The sequence below is a fragment of the Aulonocara stuartgranti genome (assembly GCF_965226115.1).
Source record: "Aulonocara stuartgranti genome assembly, chromosome: 7".
Classification (NCBI taxonomy): domain Eukaryota; kingdom Metazoa; phylum Chordata; class Actinopteri; order Cichliformes; family Cichlidae; genus Aulonocara; species Aulonocara stuartgranti.
In genome coordinates, this window is record NC_138945.1 from 32,838,341 (window position 1) to 32,857,921 (window position 19,581).

The 19,581-nt window shown below is 38.8% G+C and overlaps 2 protein-coding genes across 9 annotated transcripts in view; both read left to right on the plus strand.

The window, feature by feature from the left end:
- Positions 1–19,581, plus strand: part of vav2 (vav 2 guanine nucleotide exchange factor) — a 193,540-nt gene that overhangs the window by 120,840 nt on the left and 53,119 nt on the right. For all 7 annotated transcript variants that reach the window (XM_082538844.1, XM_082538846.1, XM_082538845.1 and 4 more), the window contains exon 3: positions 11,360–11,418. In XM_082538844.1, coding sequence (XP_082394970.1) covers positions 11,360–11,418 — 59 coding nt within the window. The remainder of the gene's footprint in view (positions 1–11,359; positions 11,419–19,581) is intronic.
- The window catches only part of LOC309709922 (uncharacterized protein), a 322,961-nt gene that overhangs the window by 113,424 nt on the left and 189,956 nt on the right, over positions 1–19,581 (plus strand). Inside the window, exon 1 of one of the 2 annotated variants that reach the window (XM_082538907.1) lies at positions 5,251–5,275. The exons of the other annotated variant lie outside the window; for it this stretch is intronic. The gene's annotated coding sequence lies outside the window, so the exon portion shown is untranslated. Of the gene's footprint in view, positions 1–5,250; positions 5,276–19,581 lie in introns of those variants that run through there. 2 annotated transcript variants of the gene reach the window in all.

The following is a 19,581-nucleotide window of genomic DNA, read 5'->3' on the forward strand; positions in this document are numbered from 1 at the left end:
TAAAATGTCATTGACGACCTAGTGGGTTGGACAGTTCATAGCCTACAAACAGCTGATGAAAGTAGTCGAAACATGACATAACACATGGGAAATTTCCATCGCAGCAGGGGGTTTAGTCACTCTAGCATGCAAATGTCAGACACATTTTTTTAGGAAGACAAAAAAAAGAAGCGGGCCAGCCAGAGCAGGCACATTATCCTCAGCTACACTCACATACACATTTTCTCATTTCCTGTTCAATTTTTGTGTTAACTGAGTCCTTTCAGCACTTAAAGGAGGGGTGGGAGTTTTCCTCAGCAGTATGCGAGAAGACCACGAGAAGAAGATTTTGTTTGTTGTGTTAGCTGTTGATAATAAATGCCAAATTATTTCTGTCTCGAAGATGAGCTGCAGGCAAGGCAAAGGTTGATCCACTGATAACCTACCATGTGTAAAATCTTCAAATCTGCCTCAGAGATGTTTTTTTAAAATCATTTTTCTCACATTCAGTCACAGTTGCTTTTTACTTCATTTTGAGATCATCAGAAGCGTCAGCTGAGTTTGACTCAAGTATTTCTCAGCAGGGGGAAGGTTGTTCTACATCACTCGCTCTCAATATGTGTTGTTTTGACAGCATGTCCCAAAGAGCTGTTTTAGTCAAACAAGTGTAAAAGTAGGTGTCATCCATAATTTGTTGAGGGCAGACTTGTTGTTTTGTTGCCTTCATGCTCTGAGAGGTGATACACTGTTTTGTTTTGTTTTTTGTTTTGTTTTTGTTTTTTTACTCACCTCTTTAATTGAACCCTTTGGGCAACAAGTGACCGAGGCTTTATACAGTCACATATTTTACTTTATCATTCATCCACCAAAGCGTTAGATTAACTTTTCAGTAAATTTTCATGCAACAAATCTTTAAAAAAACTGGTTTGACATCTTTGGAGATAGATCACACAACTCTTGGGCAAGGATTTATGAAGGATTAATGTCACTGACATCCTCACATATTCCTTATGATACTCATAAAGTGACATTTTTTTTAGAATGAATCTTTTTATGTAAAAAAACTAACAACAATAAATCAGATAAAGAGAATCTCTATAAATAGAGATGATTTTTTTTTCCTGACTTTGTTAAGGCATTGTCTTTTATTTTCACCTACCCACTAGTGGCAGTGTGTACAGTCCTACTCTGAGAGGCTGCTGTGCTACAGTGGCCCTGAGATGTCAAACGAAATGCAACTTTAAAAAAACCCAGCAAACTGAAAAATACTGCAAAAGCAAGCATTACAACAGAAGTTGAATAAAATGCAAGAGAAGTAGAAAAAAACAACAACAAAATCTCACAAAACACAACAGAAATGTTTCTGGTGTCCCAATAACCTGATGGACCAGCTGGGGAAGTGACAGAAATCAAAAAAATGTGAACGACTGCAATGGGGCAGGCTTAAAACAGGACCATCAGGGTTGTGAGGGTTTTTTTCTATTTCCATTGATTTTTATTCAGCTTCTTTTGTGTTTTGTATGCTTCTGCAGCAGTTTTCTATTTGCTAGTGATTTCTTAAGCTGCAGTACATTTGACCTCTCATGGCTACCATAGACTGCCACTGACGTAGTTGCACCTACTGATCACATCTCAACTTCCATCTGTTAACATAGCAAGGCATTTTTGAGCCTGCTCTGCTGGGATGTTCAGTCGAATGCTTGTTGTTTGGGTCTTTCTGCAGAATCACCAAAATGTCTTCAAGTTCTTCTCGCCACACACTCATTCCCAAAACCCCCATACCTTCTTGCTCAAGCTTAAGCTAAAACACTGCTGTGATACTCTAAAACACGTTCCCTCCTCATTTATTATGAATGGTCTGGCTTTGCAACAAGTAAGCTGCAAGAATATTAGTCCTGATTGAGTGCTTTCTGGTGAGTGCAGAGGCACCTTTTCTGCTATTGTTGTATGATCAGTGTTGCTATGCTTCTTGGAGCACGCAGGTTAAGTGCAGATTTATACAGCAGTAATGCAAAGTCATTTAGGCGGCCTTTCTGTTTTTTGTTTTTTTTTTCTTTTTAAACTAAACCTTTTAAGTTGGTCTAAGGTGAAAAGAAATGCTGCACTCAGAGACCATCAATCCATAGTGTCTCCTGTAAATGTGGGTAAGGAGACAGAGTGGGCCATCTACTAATAAGAAAGTTGGCAATTTTATCCTTGGCTCCTTCAACCTGCATGCTTGTGGGCACAGTACTAAACCCCCAGTTGCCCCCAATAAAACAACGTGTGAATGTCAGGTTATAAGTGCTCAGGCACTGAAAAGCTTTGATGGATGTACGTGTGCATGGGTGGACGAGGCTTGTAGTAAGAAACCACTTTACTTATAAGTACCAGTCCATTTACCTTTTTTATATGATTTGTTTTGGTGGTTTGGCCTCTGTGGTTTACTTACTTTATATAAACTCAGATAAAGACATTTTAGCATGTTAACACTTATGTCCACTTTATTGTAAATGTTTAACACAATTCTGGACTTGTTTTCAGGTTCCCTGAGTGTTGTTGTGATTATATGTTGTTCTGGTATTATTAAAATTGAACTGAACAGAGCTGAATTTATTAAAAATAATTGTGCCCAAGTCCTCTGTTCTTTTAGCTGTGAAGCATATCAGCCCCACAACAACAATAAATTAGTTTCTTCTGGGTCTTTTTTTAATTTTATTTTGTTTTTGTCATTTTCAGTTTCTGGATAAGTTTCCATTAAGCCCCTCTCTCTGCTCTTGTTCACTAATATTGCATTATTTACAAGCTGGTGCAGCATTGAGCTGTTTCTATTACTGTGTGTGAAAGAAAGAGGGGGGAAAAAGGAGGAAAATGTGTACACATCTTGAGTGTGTGTGTGCTGATACACACATGTACAGCATACACAAAACAGGCATAGTCACGCACAAGCGAGCAGGCACATGTCTGGTGATATAGCGTGAAATGGGACAGGTCATGGACATGGCTGCAGCACATCGGCAGGTGTTGACCAGGCCAAAACGATCTATTGAGTATAATTTGCACATGTTAGCCACTGTTGCCCTTTTCCCTTCAAGCAGCGCAGGTTCAGATCGAATCGATGTTCGAGGTCCTTAAACCTAAATAAGCTCTAAAATTGATTTGTTGGTACATTTTTACATCAATAGTTCATTGGTGGTGGTAGGATATGCATTTCAAAATAGACAAAAAAACCTTCAGAATTACCTGTGTTATATTAAGTTCAGTCAGTGGGATAGGTAGGAATGATGTGCATTTCATGTGTGGGCTAACTACCCTGAAAAAAGCTTAGAGCCATTTTGTCTGGCATCCATAGTGCTTGGGGTCCTTAGGGTCAGCAGCAGCACTCTTTCAGACCCGCAGGCCAAGCCAGAGGCTTTTCTTGCACAGACATACCCAGTAAAATCCCCTGTAATCAAGCAGCTGGAAGGTCCACATTGAGGGGATTTAGTGCAGTGTGGCAAGTGCCAATCTGTCTGCAATCAGGATTTACACAGGCCTAGCTCCCGATGGCATTCAGTAATTTCTAGCGCGATGCTTGAGACTGATCACAGTGAGTCATGATGTCCCTTGAATAGAAAGACAATGCTGGTCAAATACAGCCCATGATTCGTGGGTCTGGAGAATGGTGAAAGTAGAAGTAAGGATTTAATATAAACAGAGCCAACATTTTATATTTTGTACAAGCATGCCCTCAAAACTACCTCAGTTACTATTGTTTTTTTAATAGTTTTACAAAATATACAATGAATATAAATCTTTGTGATCCTGGTTCATGTTGACTTGATTGTTTAACTTCATAATTTCTGCAGATTTATCAGCCGCACATTCACACCCCCAGTATCTTGTTCTACCACCTCCCAAAGCTATTCTATTGGCTGTAGATCTGGAGTTTGGGCAGAATACTGAAGTACACTCATTGTCATTTTTATGTACGATTTTTAAGATGACTCTTGCTTTGTGAAATTATCTGATGTCAAGCTGGACGTAAACATGAAAAGATTGTAAATCATGTCCATACACATGGTTAGCAAGCATACATAGAACGGCTGTGGCATTTAAACTATGATTGATTGGTATTAACAGGTCCAAAGACTGCCAAGAAAACATTTCACGCACCATTGGTGAGCCTTTGACCACTGCAGCCTCAAATTTGTATTCTTGGCTGACAGGAGTGGAACACGACATGGTCTCCAACTCTTCTCAACCATCTGTTTCAATGTTGGACATTATGTGCGTTCTGGGATGTTTATCTACTTAGCAGAGTTGCACAGAGTGGTTAACTGAGGTACTCTATCAGCACCATCCAGTCTCGCAATTATCTTACCTCTTATTGACAAGGTACTTTCGGCCAGAGAACGGTTGGTTACATTTTGTTGTTGCTTTTCACATCATTAACTGTTTATAGAGTTTACTCTTTATATGTGAAAAATGCTGAGAGATACAGTATCTCTCAGCATTTTCAGGAATGCGCGATGAACCAGGCAATCTTGCACCAACAAACATTCCACTGTCAGATCATGTTTTCCATCATTCTAATGTTTGGTATGGAAATTAATTGAAGCTTCCAACTTGTATTGACTGAATGTGTTGCGCCGCTTTAACATGGTTGGCTGAATGGTAATTGCGCGAAAAAGCATGTGTACAGGCATTCTTAATACTCTTGATATACAGAAATATCGTTGATGTGTTTCTGAATTCTTGTTTCATTTAAATATTTAGATAACTTGTATTGCTTTCTTCTGCCTAAGAGTATGGATTGTAGCAGACTATTGCCATCAGTGCACTTCTGTTAGCTGAGAATAAGTGTTTACTTTCTAGCCTGCTTAATTAGGCTGTTACCCAATATTGTTGGGCTCAGCTTGATTTATAACTGGTTTAATGCCCTTTCCTCCTCCATAGTATTTCTATTTATATAGTTTGTTTCAGTTGTAGTTTTGGATGTTTGACTTGAAGTAAACTTATTTCTTCTTTATCGCCTTTTTTATTGTCCTGTGTACACAGAGCCTTTATGCAATAAAAAAAGTAATCAACTCTTTTGGGCCTTTAAGTTATGTGTGTGTACACTGCACACTGGTGTTTATCGCTCATATATGGGATACGTGACGGAAGCTTTTCAGTAGGGCTGCCACAAACGATTATTTTGATAGTCGACTAGTCACCGATTATTTTTGCGATTAGTCGACTAATCAGATCATCATCCACTGGACGTAAAACGTACAGCTTATTGCACTAGCAGCATCTGCTCTTATATAACTATCATTAGCTTACAGCTTTAAGCGTTTAAGGTATGTGCTAACTAAAAATAAAGACAAGATGATAGTTTATCAAATTTAAATGAAATTTGCAGATTGTTTTAGTGGAGTTTAATAAACTCCTTGCTATCTAAAATATAACAGGACACCGGAGTATATTCTCGAGCATCTTTAATCTCTTTTCAACTTTAATCTCAGCCAAACAGATTTACTCAGGAACAAATAAAATACTAAAAAAGCCAAACAATAACATTTTTAAGTTATCTAAGTGACTTATATATGTTTAACCTGAGTAGCGAAAGACGGTGGTGGGTTTGAAGACGATTTGCTGGGAGTCCGGTGTTCTCACGGCTCTAGTTAGCCTCGCCCCCGGCTCGCTATCGAGCTAGTGGGTAACAGTCGGAGCGCTTTTGAAAATATGTGGTGTCTTGATAAACTGAGCAGATATTTGAGGTTTACACAGCTACATTCTCGCCTGAAAATATGTTAAACGTTTATTTTGTGACCCAGAAAGAATAATAAGAGTAATATTAAAACTAACTAGCTGCCGCCATTGTTGGAAACTGCGCTGGGCTGCGCTATGAATTCTGGGACACAGCTTCTTCTTCTTCGGGGTTTAACGGCAGCTGGCATCCTTGTACATGCAGTGCTGCCATCTTCTGTTTCAGTCCGTTATTACACTCTTAAATCCTACTACTTCATCCTGCGTCTTTTGGGATCTTACAAAGCGTCAAACGACGTGTCGACTATTAAATTAATCGTCGGCGATTTTGATAGTCGACGTAATCGTGACTAGTCGACTAATCGTGGCAGCCCTACTTTTCAGGAGAATTTTCTGTGAATTGTGTAGAAAATGTAAAAGAGAACAAAAAGGCAAAGGCAGAGGTGGGGAGAGGATGGGAGGCAGAGGATAAGAGGAGGTTTGTAAAATGCTGAAACTCCCAGTGGCAGTGGGACAGTCGGATGGAGACACACACACACACACACACACAGACTCTGCTTTCCCTACTTTGTGTGTCTATTATTGATGGGCACACAGGGTTCCCACTCAGCCATCTGTTCTCAGCTCTCCCACTCTGTGCCCCTTTTGGTTTTTGCCTACAACTTAGGCAGACTGGCATGAGCATAGCAATGCTGTCCAATCAAAGTGTGAATCCTTCATAAATATATCACACTATTAGGGAGTTAGCTGTTTGAGCAGGAGCCCAGTGAGAGAAAAGAGAAAAATAAAAGTAATGTCCTGAATTTTTAATTAATTCTTCCTCTTTGCTGGATAGCTTCCAATACTTGCACTGATTTGCAGCAGAAGGTATAATCAGAACTTTCACAGACACATAATCATGTCATAACTTCATCAGATCTAAATATAATTGGCAAAGGGGTGTGCGTGTGTTTGTGACGGACTGTCTTCTTGTGTTCAGATCTTAATCAAATCACAGCCACACCCTCCCACTGTTAATAGCATATGGCTGCAGTTTTGATTTGATCAGTGCGGTAACTGATGACCATGCAAATTTAGTCGAGCCCCGGTTGCCAGGGGGAACCCGTGTTGTGCAGGTCTTTTGATTGGCTGCAGGGTGGTCGCATGCGGTGTCGCTTGGCGCCCAGCTGGGACACAGGCCACATGTGGCGAGTCTGGAGACATGTAAGGTCGGTGTGTTTGCAAACACTTGGCTTCGCCCCGTCAGTCCACAGATGCAACCATTATCCCCTCTCCCCCATCCTTCCCTTCTCTCTCCTCCACACATACACACACACGCACCTTCCTATGCAGTAAACAGGCTATAAACGTTACATTTCGGTCATGCGCAGAAAACCGTGAGCACAAGTTGAGGCTGTGAGACTTAACGTGCATCCTCAATTGCATTCATCTTGTCTGACAATAAGGGTCACCCATGGGTTAGGGAATGCCAGAGGCTTGTTGGGGGTGCTGATTAAAGGTGAGATCATGGTTTCGGGGCTTTAAAAACCTGCAATATTACTCCATCGTGTGACTTGTATTTTCCATATTCCTAGAGGGGCAGAAGAGGCTTTATTCTCTAGCGAGCAGTAGAGTTAGGATCCCCCGGGGAGTACAAGATGAGAGGGGAATTAATAATGTGCGTGGACTCAAAGGCTTTGACTGAACTAAAGGATCAGAAGCGGCTGAAGAGAGTGTATTAGAGGTAGAATGGAAAACAGAAACATGGGCAAAGAGAAGAAAGTAAGAGAGACTGACAAGCAACCTTTGAGCAAAGGCTGGAAGCAGTAACCTTATAAAAGAGATAAAACAAGTCTGTTTCTTAAAAAAAAGGAAGGAGAAGAAGAAAAAGAAAGGGTTTTTTAAAAAGACCAGCTATTAAAGGGATGCTCCCCTGAAGTTATCCTTTCAGTATCCCTTGTATTCCTTTTATAGTCTTACAGCTTTGTGATGTGTTGACATCAATAGTGAAACAATAACTGTACGTTAAATAGATTAATAAGAAGCGTAATCCTCATTATAAGCAGTACATGCGAACAGTTTTTCATTCCTTCAGCTGCCCTGAAAACAGATTGCAAATTAGCATTTCTTACCAAAGCTAGCGTGAGTCACGAGCTGCCATGGCTCCAAGTACTGAGAACATATTTTTCGCATTATGATGTGTGAAGCCAACATGAACTAAGAAAAGAGAACAAACTTCCTCATGTTGAGGAAACTTGAGATTTAATATTAATAGACTTTACCCTGTGATGTGTGAAAGTCACACTAGCATGCTCAGTGCTGGCACACACTCTCCTCAGGCCACACGGGCTCTGGCCCTGCTGTGACCTCTCTGGCTCGAAGCCAGTGGCTCTGCTATCCTTTGAACCTGGGCAAACCTGGCTCGAGGCACCTGTGTTTAGCCAGATCTGAGTGCAGCTGATCACGGCAGGCAGCATGAAATATTAATTGCTATTAAATGCCAAGCGCGTACACCCGTTCATCCTCTTGTTTCATTCGCATTTTACATTTTTGTCTTTGCTCTGTCTTTAAATTTTGTCATCTGTCTCTCACCCTTCAACAAAGAATATGTAGGCTCATAAGACAAAAAAAACCCTCAATAATGATGATGGGGCAGTTTGCCAGATGCGTTCCCTTCCTGCAGCTTTGCCAAGTGGGCAAAATGCCACCAAGCAGCACAATGGGTTTATCCTCAGTGATTTCTTAAATACCCTAAACACAGACACCTGAAACAAAGACACATAGTAATCTTTTCTATCTACTCCCTTGCTTCTTTCCACATCTTTATCTGTCTCTTTTTGCTTTTTTGCCTCCATCTCTATTTACAGTAAACAAATAGGTGTCAAGTTAAAACAAAAATATAATCCCTTAGTCTCTTCATAAAGGGGACCTTCACACTATAGAAGGCATACTGTTATCTTTGTCTCTGAAAACTCAATCCATAGTTGTTCTCAGTAATCGCTTTTATCCTGTAAACAAACTAATGCTGTCCTGAATGCCATTTTTAGGCTTTTCGGTGATAATCAGCCATAATAATTGAAGCTTTGCCCTTTGCGTCCTGCAGTCATAACAACTCGTTTCTGATTATGCAACCTTGGCAAAATCACCAAAACACCGTATAGATGAGTAAAAAGACAATGGCCAGATCTCTAACAAGCTGAATATCCATGTGAAAATTTCAGCAAAGAAGCAAGACATCTCCACCATCATGATTAAAATACTAAATTAGGGATCTTTTAAAACAATGCTTCTGCCTGTCAGCAGACTGATGGAGACATTCAACAGCAACTTGAATTGAAGCTGGTCAGGCAGCATGTGGTGGCCTAACACTGCAGTATCTTTCCTTTAATTTCCTTTAATTGCAAATCTATATGTAAAGAAGGTATATAATGTTAGACTGACCCTGTGTTGAAACCATTAAGCACGACCAAAACACTCCATTACGCAGGTCTTTAGCAGCTCAGAGAAATAACCTCCTATTATCTGGTTGAATAAAGGGATTCCCCCTCTAGAGTGGTTTGATGTAAATGAATGTGACATATATGCACTCCGTGTAACTGAATATGTTAAAGACAAGAACACCTTGAATAGAGAGAGTGGACAACAGCACTTCAACACAAGCACTCCACAGCTCGAAATTGATGGTCTTCGCTTCATAACAGCCATTAACATGTGCTCAAGTTGAATGTTAAATACTAAAGGCGTTGAGGTGCCACATTGTGTGTTTAGAGAAGAGGGAATTTGATGAGACACTGTCGATGGCACACCTGCCAAGGAACAATTTTGTCCTCCCTGTCGAGGAGACATCTGGCATTGCCACGGTGTTACAACCCGAAATACACCCAGGAGTGGGTAATGAGGCGTAGGAGACAGGGGGTTGTGTTTTTTTTGTGTGTGAGTGTGTCTGTGTGTGTGCGTGTGTTTTGGGGCGGTGGTCCTCATCTTCCTGAACTAGCCTCTGTAGGGCCTGCAAGCGCACCATCTGCAGTCCTTAGCGTAAGCCCACTTGCGTGTGACTCATAAGCAGCAACAAATCAACTTAAATGCATGCACAGACACATTTGAGCGTTTAAAACTAAAAAGCTAAAGTATGGAGGCTTTACAAAAAAAGCTGCCAGCCACCTAGCTGAGGCTTTGCACCGCATGTCTTTGAATGTTACTATTAACATGGTGGCCTGCATTATGTTTACACACAGTCCTGTGTGGTGCTGCATACGCATGAGAGGGGTTGCTAAGAAACGCTCAAGTAAGGTTCGATAATCACCCTCAAAGAACAGAGGAGCTGCAAGGAGTGTGTTTTGTTTAATTGCAGCATATACGATGTAAATGCGAGTGGCTCTTCCCCTCTGGTGTCTTTTACTTTTCTTTTTCTGTTGTTGCCTTTGATTTTTTTCTTTTCTTTCTGGAGCCTGTCTGTTAAAATCCATCGAAATGGACACAAACGATCAATCGCTTATATGATAAATCATAAAGTCTTTCAATTCTGATTTGTTATTAGAATAATTACGTGGTGCATAACAAGAAACAAAAATGGAACACAGTATAATGAAGCCGCCTGGAGCTGCTTTAGTGTTAGAAGACTGCTTTCGACAGTATTATGCAGAGATGCAATGAAGATGTCTTAATGGTGAATTCTTAGTAGCATATCAGAATGTATTGCAAGAAAAAAAGATTGCCGTAAATGTGTGTGATGCTTGTGTTTTACAGAAAGTGGTGGACACAGCCTTGTACATTGGGGGTAAAGGTGTAGCGGTATGAAAACAAAGCATTTCACAGCCAGCTGGTATAGTTTAAATTCAATAAATAAGTAAAGTTTTATCTGTAAAGCACATTTCAAAGTGCTTCACAACAAAATGCCATAACACAAAAACAAAAGTTGAAATTTGGAGCACTGTTCTAACTTTTCCTCTGACACCACTGAAATGGTAAATGGACTGGTTCTTATATAGTGCGTTTCTACTCTACTTGTATACTCAAAGCGCTTTATACAACATGCCTCAATCACCCAACACTTTCTCTTTTACCATTTTCTATCTAGCATTCCTACACATTCACAGTCTGATGAGAACATCACAGAGAAACTTGGGGTTCAATATTTTGTCTAAAGATACTTCAGTGTGTAGACTGGAGAAGCCAGGGATCAAAACCCCAACCTTCCAGTTAGCAGATGACCTGCACTGCCCCTGAGTTACAGTCATTCTACAAATGCTCAAGAGAAGATGCTTATGGAAAATAGGGAGCGAGGAGCCTGTAGGCCACACGTTCCCATATCTCAGATATGTTGTGCTCAAGGACACTCCATAAGTCAGTGTTTAGTAATATGGTTTACTACTTAGTGAAACGTATTACTAAGTAGGCTTGTTGTAACAGAGTTGTTACATGCAGCACAGAGACGTATGGCTGATTTTCATGGAATCAAAGGTTAAGGGACACAAAACTGGTTACTGGCAAGTCAACAAACTGGTTGTGTTCTGGTATTCAGTGTGATCACAGCCTTTTAAGATGACATCATGAGTCAGTTACTGTAATCTGTGGTTACCGTAACTGTAACTGAATGTTTAGTTCATTAGAGGTCTTCAAACATAAGAGCAAAGATGAAAGAAATTTGTAGTTTAATTGTTCTAACGTTTCATGTCTTTGTTTATTTCAGGTAATCTCCGCTCTGTCGAGGATCTCCCACCACAGCATTGCACAAATCAAAGGCATCAGGTATGAGTCTCATTTCTCTCTCATTTGTCTTTTAGACAGCTGAAGCACTTCCAAATATCAGCGTCAAAGAAGCCATTTGGAACGATTCCACATTTTCTTTTCTTACCAGCCTATTTTAAAATGGATGTAGCTATTAACGTCTGCTGCTCATTTGAAATTCAATTTACATTTTAGGCAATTAGCAGCAGCATTCAACCTCCACATTATCATGCAGGACAGAAATGACTGACAATACATTCCCATCTGTCACTCAGACAGCGCTGTGTCGTTCGCAGTCAGAATACTTCATTCCATGCAAGAGTAGTCATTTTTAGTCTCAAGTAATGGCGAAGTTGAGAGAGTTCTCCCCATTTATTGGAATGGGCTCCTAAGTTCTCGTCATTTGCTTGATCTGCTTGGAGCTCGGTGGCTCACCGGCAACACATAAAAAGACATTTTATCTGTCTGAGTAATGAGTTGATGGAGCACAGCCGTTAGGAGCTGTGCCAGGAAATGAAGGGAGGGGAAGGAAACAGGGAGCGAGAGAGTGACAGAGAGAAAGCAGGTCCCATGACATTAATAAAGGCAACATAACCCGCTGACTGCTGGCTAATTCACTGCTTGTGCATGCTGACCATTTTGCTGTGAGGTGTCAAAATCAATGCTCATTTGACCTCATTGTAAATCACAGGACTTTTTATTCTCAACTTATTTTACTTTTAGTAACTTTTCAGTTTTTTGAGTTTCACTATTTTTGGAGTGTTTGCCCTTTAACTGATTGATCAGCCGCCACAATGCTAAAGTCACAGTTCTAGATAGTTTTGGAGGTCGTACCTCTTTTCTCTGCTATAACTGGGACTATCGTAGATTCTATAGCTATGTTTTTAAAGACATTTTAGCTTCTGCCCTATGTCTTTTCTTAACATAACTGTGACTTTGGGTGATGTAGGCATGATGTGACTGATCCAGACTTTAGTCTACTTTAATATAAATTTAACAACAGCACTTTGAATACCCAGGCTTTATTAAACTTTACTTTTGTTTCAGTGAAATATGAAAATATTCACTACAGTCCCCCTTAACTTACTGCAAGGTATCAACCAGGCAGTGGATAAATACAGAGGGAACCTGAACAGGATGAAAAAAACTATTACAAGAGAATAAAATTAAGAATCGATGCATACTCTGAATTATATCACTTCAGACGTCTTACTGTAGTTGTAGTGTAAAAGCAGACAGAAAAGAAAAGCTTGAAAGGTAAGCAGTAGGTATTTGCCTTTAGTAACCCAGAGCTGTTTGGTCTAAAAGTAAGTACTGACCTCTTAGTCTGCTCCCCAGCAAAACAAATGAGAACTTCATCACAATGACTAAAAAATGACTTTATTAAGTAGGGTCACATTTCACTGTTGGCCAGAACAAAAGAATATTGATATTAAAGAGTACACTCATCTAAATCCTAAGGGAAATGTGTCAGAAGAGGAATGGCATAATACAAAGTGTTGTCTTGATAAGTGGCTGGAAATTAAAAGTACTGCTAAGATGCTTGTTAAAATTTTGTTATGTTAACGTGATCTATTCTCAGAAAAGCAAATGACAATTTTAAACTTTTGCAAAGATAATAAAGAGTTAATTGTTTTTAATATTATTATTTTATTATTTTTCAGTTAAATAAATTATCACTCAAGTAGAAGTCTTTTTGTTTCTCCTCAAGCTTTTTAGAAATATTTCTTAGTCTCGATTCTAAGTCAGCGCTTTGTTTTTGTTATTAGCATTGTGTCATATATTTAGTTTAAGCAAGTATGTATATATGAATATATTTCTTATCCATGGTAAATTTGTAGAATATAATGACTTGAAAAGTAATTATTGAATATGACAGTCACAAGAACATTTCAAGCTTCAGCAGTGAGGAGTGCAAGCAAAAGCAAGTCGCATACTTGTGATGTGCTTTTACCTTTTTATTTTTACAGGTTTTTAAGCTGTATCGATAAGTGTGGTAGGATTTATCGTGGCACACTGTTTTCACTCCCTCAGAGCTAACTCTTCAGGCCACCTCTAAAGCCGAATAGTTAACATTAAAAAAAGAAAAGAAAATCCCAGAATGCAGAAAATTAATGCTAAATGCTAGCCGTAGATGTGGTGACTTAAATTTACATTTCGCAGGTGAGTTCGAGGTGAATATTAAAATGAACTATCAGAGTAGCAAACCATTGATTTTCTTTTTCCCCTCAAGTACAGCACAAACAGGGATTTCATCAGTTTTGTCATTTAAAAAAAATGTAATAGGTGACTCAATATTAAGAAAAGACATTAAGAAGAAAAAAAATCCTGACAAAGTTCCTTTCATTATTTGACTGGATTTTGACTTGATATATTTGGATTGAATTAGTTGCGCTACACACAAACACAAGCAGTGCATGAAAGGTTGTTTTAGAAATTGGATTGAGAAGAATATTGTGGAATGGAGGGGTTTTTTTAGAGAGCAATTTTAAAGCTCTTTTCCAGCTTAGGCTCCTCAGATTGGAGGGCTCGATGTCCAGATGGTAACTCCACAATCTTAAATGTGCATTCACAGACAGCACATTGTGGCAATGCATTGAACTGTAGACCAATTGGAAAGTTCCTCAATGTGTTAATCGTTGGATAACATTGCCACAGGCATGACTTTGATGTTTTGTTGAAGCGCATTGATCTTGTCTGTTCGCTGTAATCAGAGCTCAGTAGTTCATGTCTTTGTTTCTGTGTCAGCATTCCAGCCAGAGTCGGGCATTAAGGCTTTATTTCTCCATGCAGACACGTAATTGCACAGAAATGCACTCAGGATAAAATCACTCAGGATTTCACACATTTCCTGGAACCTGCTGATTTTCCTTTGGTGTAATTTCTGTCTATAGTCACCTCTCATTTCTTTAAATTTTGGAAATGGAAAATAGGTGCAGTGATTTATTGAACATTTAAACATTTATGGAATTTACTGACTTTGTATCATTCTAACAAGCCTGAACATCTAAATTTGGTATGACCACCTTTATTCTTCAGCATATCCTGAACTCTGTTAGGGAACCGTTCTTGTATTTCCTCTCCAGGAATAGTTCTCCATGCAACTTGAAGGACATTAAGTGCTCTTATGTGTTTTACATTTTTAATGGGACTTTTCCACATTCATTATTCCATTGATTTTGACAGTATACCCAACACCACTGGCTGAAATGCAGCCCCAAACCATGACAGCCTCCATCTGTAGACACTCACTGTTGTATCTCTGTGTACCTCCTCCACACAGACAGATCAACTGAAGGGCTAGATGTATCTCTCAGGCCCTGTGTCAGGTCTTTACTGGACATTTTCCTATTTTTAAGAATATGGCGTTCACATACTGTTCGTCTGTTGTAGATACTTTTTAGGTCTGCCACTTCTTCTTTTGTCCTTCACTCGTTCACTTTATTCAGACACACTGCACACAGCACTGAGATTTGCCAAATTTTGTCTAATAGCTCTTTAAGAACCTTGATGAAAAAGCATTGTGGTTATCTGTGGCATTTTTCATAGATTCAGATGATGAAACAGGAACAAATTCTACACATAACAGACAATTTAGCAAAGAACAAAATTTAAAATGTGATGATGCATTATTTTAACCCTCTCCTACAACATATTTTTAGCACTAAAACCTTAACTGGTCCCATTTTATTTTCTATTTTATTCTGCTTGCCTTCATGATTGACGTTGTCTTCTTCAGTAACAAAACTACAAATCCTCTTTTTTTTTTTTTAAGCCTCATGTTCTCATCTTTTTGTGTGTCAAACGTGTTGACCTTGGCTTTCTTACGGCTTATCTGCAGTATAAGCCTGCATCATCCTCTGCCCTGTTGTCACCCCAAGCCCCCTCCAGACAGCCACCCTACCGCCCACACACACTATCCTCCTACTGTAACCTTCAACCCGCTTGTGCTTGTGTCCTAATTCATCACTGATCCCTGCTGTTTGAGTGTACAGTATCTCCTGGCCTCTGAGGGATCAGGTCATAGAGTGTGGGACACCTCAGATCACCACATAGACTGATCTGATCAGGAAGTTGACATAATATAATGATCCTCCAGTGTGATATTGTCACATGCAATGTATTTACATTTGTGAATGTTTACTTTTTAAATATTATAGTGGCTTCATGGTGGTTTGCACATTTGCCTAACAAGCCAAGAAGCCCTGGTTTGATAATTTTTTTTAAAGATTTATTTATCTTGGTTAATCATATCAGAAGTTTGAAAACTGAAAGTTTTATGGCTTCCCTCCAGGCAGTCACAAATATTTCATCAGATTTACCCAAAGTCTTTCTTCAGATCACCAAAACCCAAGTTTGACTTGAGTTAATTAATCAGTGTAATAAACAAAAATAAAAATCAGACTCTGTAATCATTGTTTGAAATTTGCTACATGCTCATGGATAAGCATTTACAGTATAGCTCAAAGGATAAGAAAGAGCTTCCCTGAAAGAAGACTTACAGAAAAATTGCGAGATATGCTAAATGAAGAAGCAACTGAGACCAAAACTAGACTATAACATTTTTAACCCTTTGTTTTGGGTCAAAATCTGCAAAATGAGGCATTCTTTTTGAAGTTTCCTCTTAAATTCCAGACATGATACAAAAGGTTGGAAAAAAAACTGCAGTGAAAATTTGTCCAACATTCTCCCTCTTTACATGCAGATGTAGATCCTTTAGCCAGTCAGCTATAGGGAGAAACGACAGAGAGAAGAGACAGAGCAGGTGAACAAAGATGGTAGGAGGTGTGTGTAACAATGTCTAAACAGCATAGTTGCTTTCTAAATAAGGAATTGGTGATGACATCTCCATCTCTGCTTCCTGAGAACTGCATTAGAATATTGATGTATATTCTATGATAATTAAAAATCTGAAGAATATAGCTAGCTAGCTTAGTTTAGCATAAACACAGAACAAAGGGAAGCAGGAAGTTCTTGCATCTGTCTAAAAGTAACAAAATCTGCCTGTTGACATATGTATTAGTTTATGAACTTATCTATTGTTATTTAGGATATAAGGAATAGTAAAACACACTTCGTCTGTCTAACTGTGTTTATTTTGTGCCCCTTTACACCACTGAACATCACGCTTATTAGTACACAGTCATCATGTTGCATGCCCGTTTCTGTTTTTCTTATATACCATTTGACTGTACTGCATGTGCTAATTTCTCTGTAAGCGCTGTGAATCCAGCTCTGCAGAAAAAAAAGAAAAAAAACCCTCCTATTCACATGCTGATTGCACACACTGCCCCTCCCCAGGAAATGAAACTGTAGCAGTGGGTTTTCAGGGAGAATGGGGAGATTTATAGACAAGCATGGTACAATAAGTAGCAAAGTGAGCAAAGTGCGGAAGCTTGCTGGAGCTCCAGCGATTTATCGACCCCTGCAGAAATGAAGCCGTGTCCTGGGACATGAAACTGCTTCCATTGCTGACCATTTGAGCTGCTTTCACACACAACATCTACACTGTTGTTCTGCTGTTTGACAATAATGGATCAATGGGACTGGCTCATTGCGGATTTGTACAGGACACCTGCACTAACAGTTCCCATTACACCAGAAGAGTGTGGAATAAATTAGACATGATCACAAAGACATTGGGGTTCATTACAGTAATGTAATTCAGTGAGAAAGGAAGAAGAGCTGCAATGTGTAAGATGAGAACTCTGATTTATGAAAATTGTTAAGTAAGAAAAACAAAAAACCAAAGCAAAACAATGCTTTATCTGTGCTTAAACAGATTTTTTACCTCTTGTGGTTTGACCATGGGATGTTTCAAATCAAATAACAAAAGCGACTATAATATTTAAAAGTTGAATCATCCAATTCATCATTCACCTGCTATGAATTAAAGTAAAAAAGCATTCAAATAAATAAAAAAGAAATACCTCAATGGTTAAAAGTAGGCAAAAACACATAAAGACACCAAATTCATTGGTTATACATGGCTACAATTACAAAAATACTGAATCTCTTTTAGTCTCTTTTCAAAGTACTTTTAAATGAGAAAAAATATAAATACAAAAAAACATATAGTATACAGTGCTTAACAAATTTATTAGAGCACCTCTTATTCAAATTAAAACAACAACACACACAACACAGATATTTTAGAACTCTGGGAAAAATGTATTTAAAACCAAAACTTGCAGCAGTTACTGAACTGAATTTGTGTTTTTATACCCAAATTTGAGTCGGCACACTGAGAAGTCAAAAATGAATCAAGCATAACATAAAAGCATTAAGACTAATTTTTCTGTTCAGGGATGCAAAACTGTAAAAAAACAAAACAAACAAACATAAGTGCTTTAACAGTAACTTCATGGGTAACAACAATAATTATATTTTAGCTTTATAGATACATTTGGGTTAAAGAGGCTGCAGATACTGGTGGGTTAACCATTAAAGAAACATATGTTTTTTGTAATTAGTTAAACTGTAAATTTAGTGCAGCTGTGACATAAATGTTACGTTGGGTGATGGTCTAATAAATTTGTAAATTTTATATATATATATATATATATATATATATATATATATATATATATATATATATATATATATATATATATATATAAATTCTACATTTGATACATCTTTTCATCATATATATGTATGCTTAATAATGAATTTCTTCCAGGAGAAACATTGCATGCAGGGACCCCAGGTCTTACTGCTGTAAGGTTTCTTCTTCTATTTTCTTTTTGGATAACAACAAAAAAATGAAGTAAAATGAAAAACATCTGGACAGCTGTGATGAAGCTCATGACTCAGTGTGGATGGCCACTAACTAATGATTAGACTCCTGCAGATATGTGATGCATTCACAGGCAAAACTAAAATTAAAAATATATCTGCAAGCAAAAAACAAATCTTTAACATTTTCTAAACACAAATCATTCACCAGCTCCCATTAATGTGGTGTCCATTGCATTTTTACATTTTGGAGTAAAACAGTGAAATGAGGTGAATGATGCAAGAGTCAGTGACATGAAATTGTAATCATTTTCCAAAGGTAATGTGCTCCTCGAGTAACCATTTTCTATGAAGTCTGGAGACCAGTTGGTGCTGAATTGTTTCAGTCTTCCCCCTCTGAAACCTCTGTTTAACATGTAGCAGTTTTCTTCACCAGGGATGCGCTCCGAGGCTTCGCTTTATTTGCAATGAGATTAGTTTGAGCAGCTTGAGAAGGCGAGACAAAGACTGAAAGCAGGTGTCGCACTCCTAAAGCATGAAAGTTGGAAACCGTGCATGTAATCTAGCCCCCCCCCCCCCCCCCCCCCCCCCCCTTCCCTTCTAGCACTGAATAGCCAAGAGACAGCTCATCAGAGGTGTACTGATGAAATTATGAACATAGTTCAATTGTACCTCGTTGCACCATTAAGAGAAATGAAAACAGCAGCACCGGACAGAGCTTGGCTCCGCAAAACAACACAGAGGTGATAGATACGAGTGCATATCTCCACAAACTACTATGTAATTAAATTTTGCCCTGCGGGACTCCATTAATAACTTATAATATAATGCACATTTCATTGGAGGGGGCCTTCAGATGTGGGTGTGTTATTGCACTCCGGAGAAAGCGCCCTGTGTGCTTCATAACAGTTAGCGAGAAGGTAACATAAATCAGATGAGGCAGTTTTTTGTGTTAGTAGTACTTGTAATTGTCTTTTGAAAATATGCGTTTTAATAAAGTTACAGCACTTAAGCATGGAACAGTTAGCAGAATAAATAAACCAAAGCGGCTCATGCAGTATTGTGCGTGTGTGTTAGTTGACCTTTGACTGTCTAGCTGAGCATTCATTACCCTGATGGCTGACATGTTCTAATTACACAAAGGCTAATTACTGGTGTCACACATACACACAGCTTTACAGAGACGCAGTCCACTTCAGTTGGCTTTTTAGGAGGGCATGGAACTGAGTCTCACTCTTCTGATCATATCATAGGATTAAACACAGTCAAAGGATTTCAAAGCTGTGCGCTAACGGAGAGGAGAGGGCTTTTGTGAGAGCTTTGAAGGTCTTGTCTTGTATCATCACTGAAGAGTCCACATCAGCTTCCAGCTCACTTCTCAGTCTTGACAGTGACATCTTTTTCATTTGCTGTCCCTTTTGTGCTCTACTCTGATTCCTAAATTCT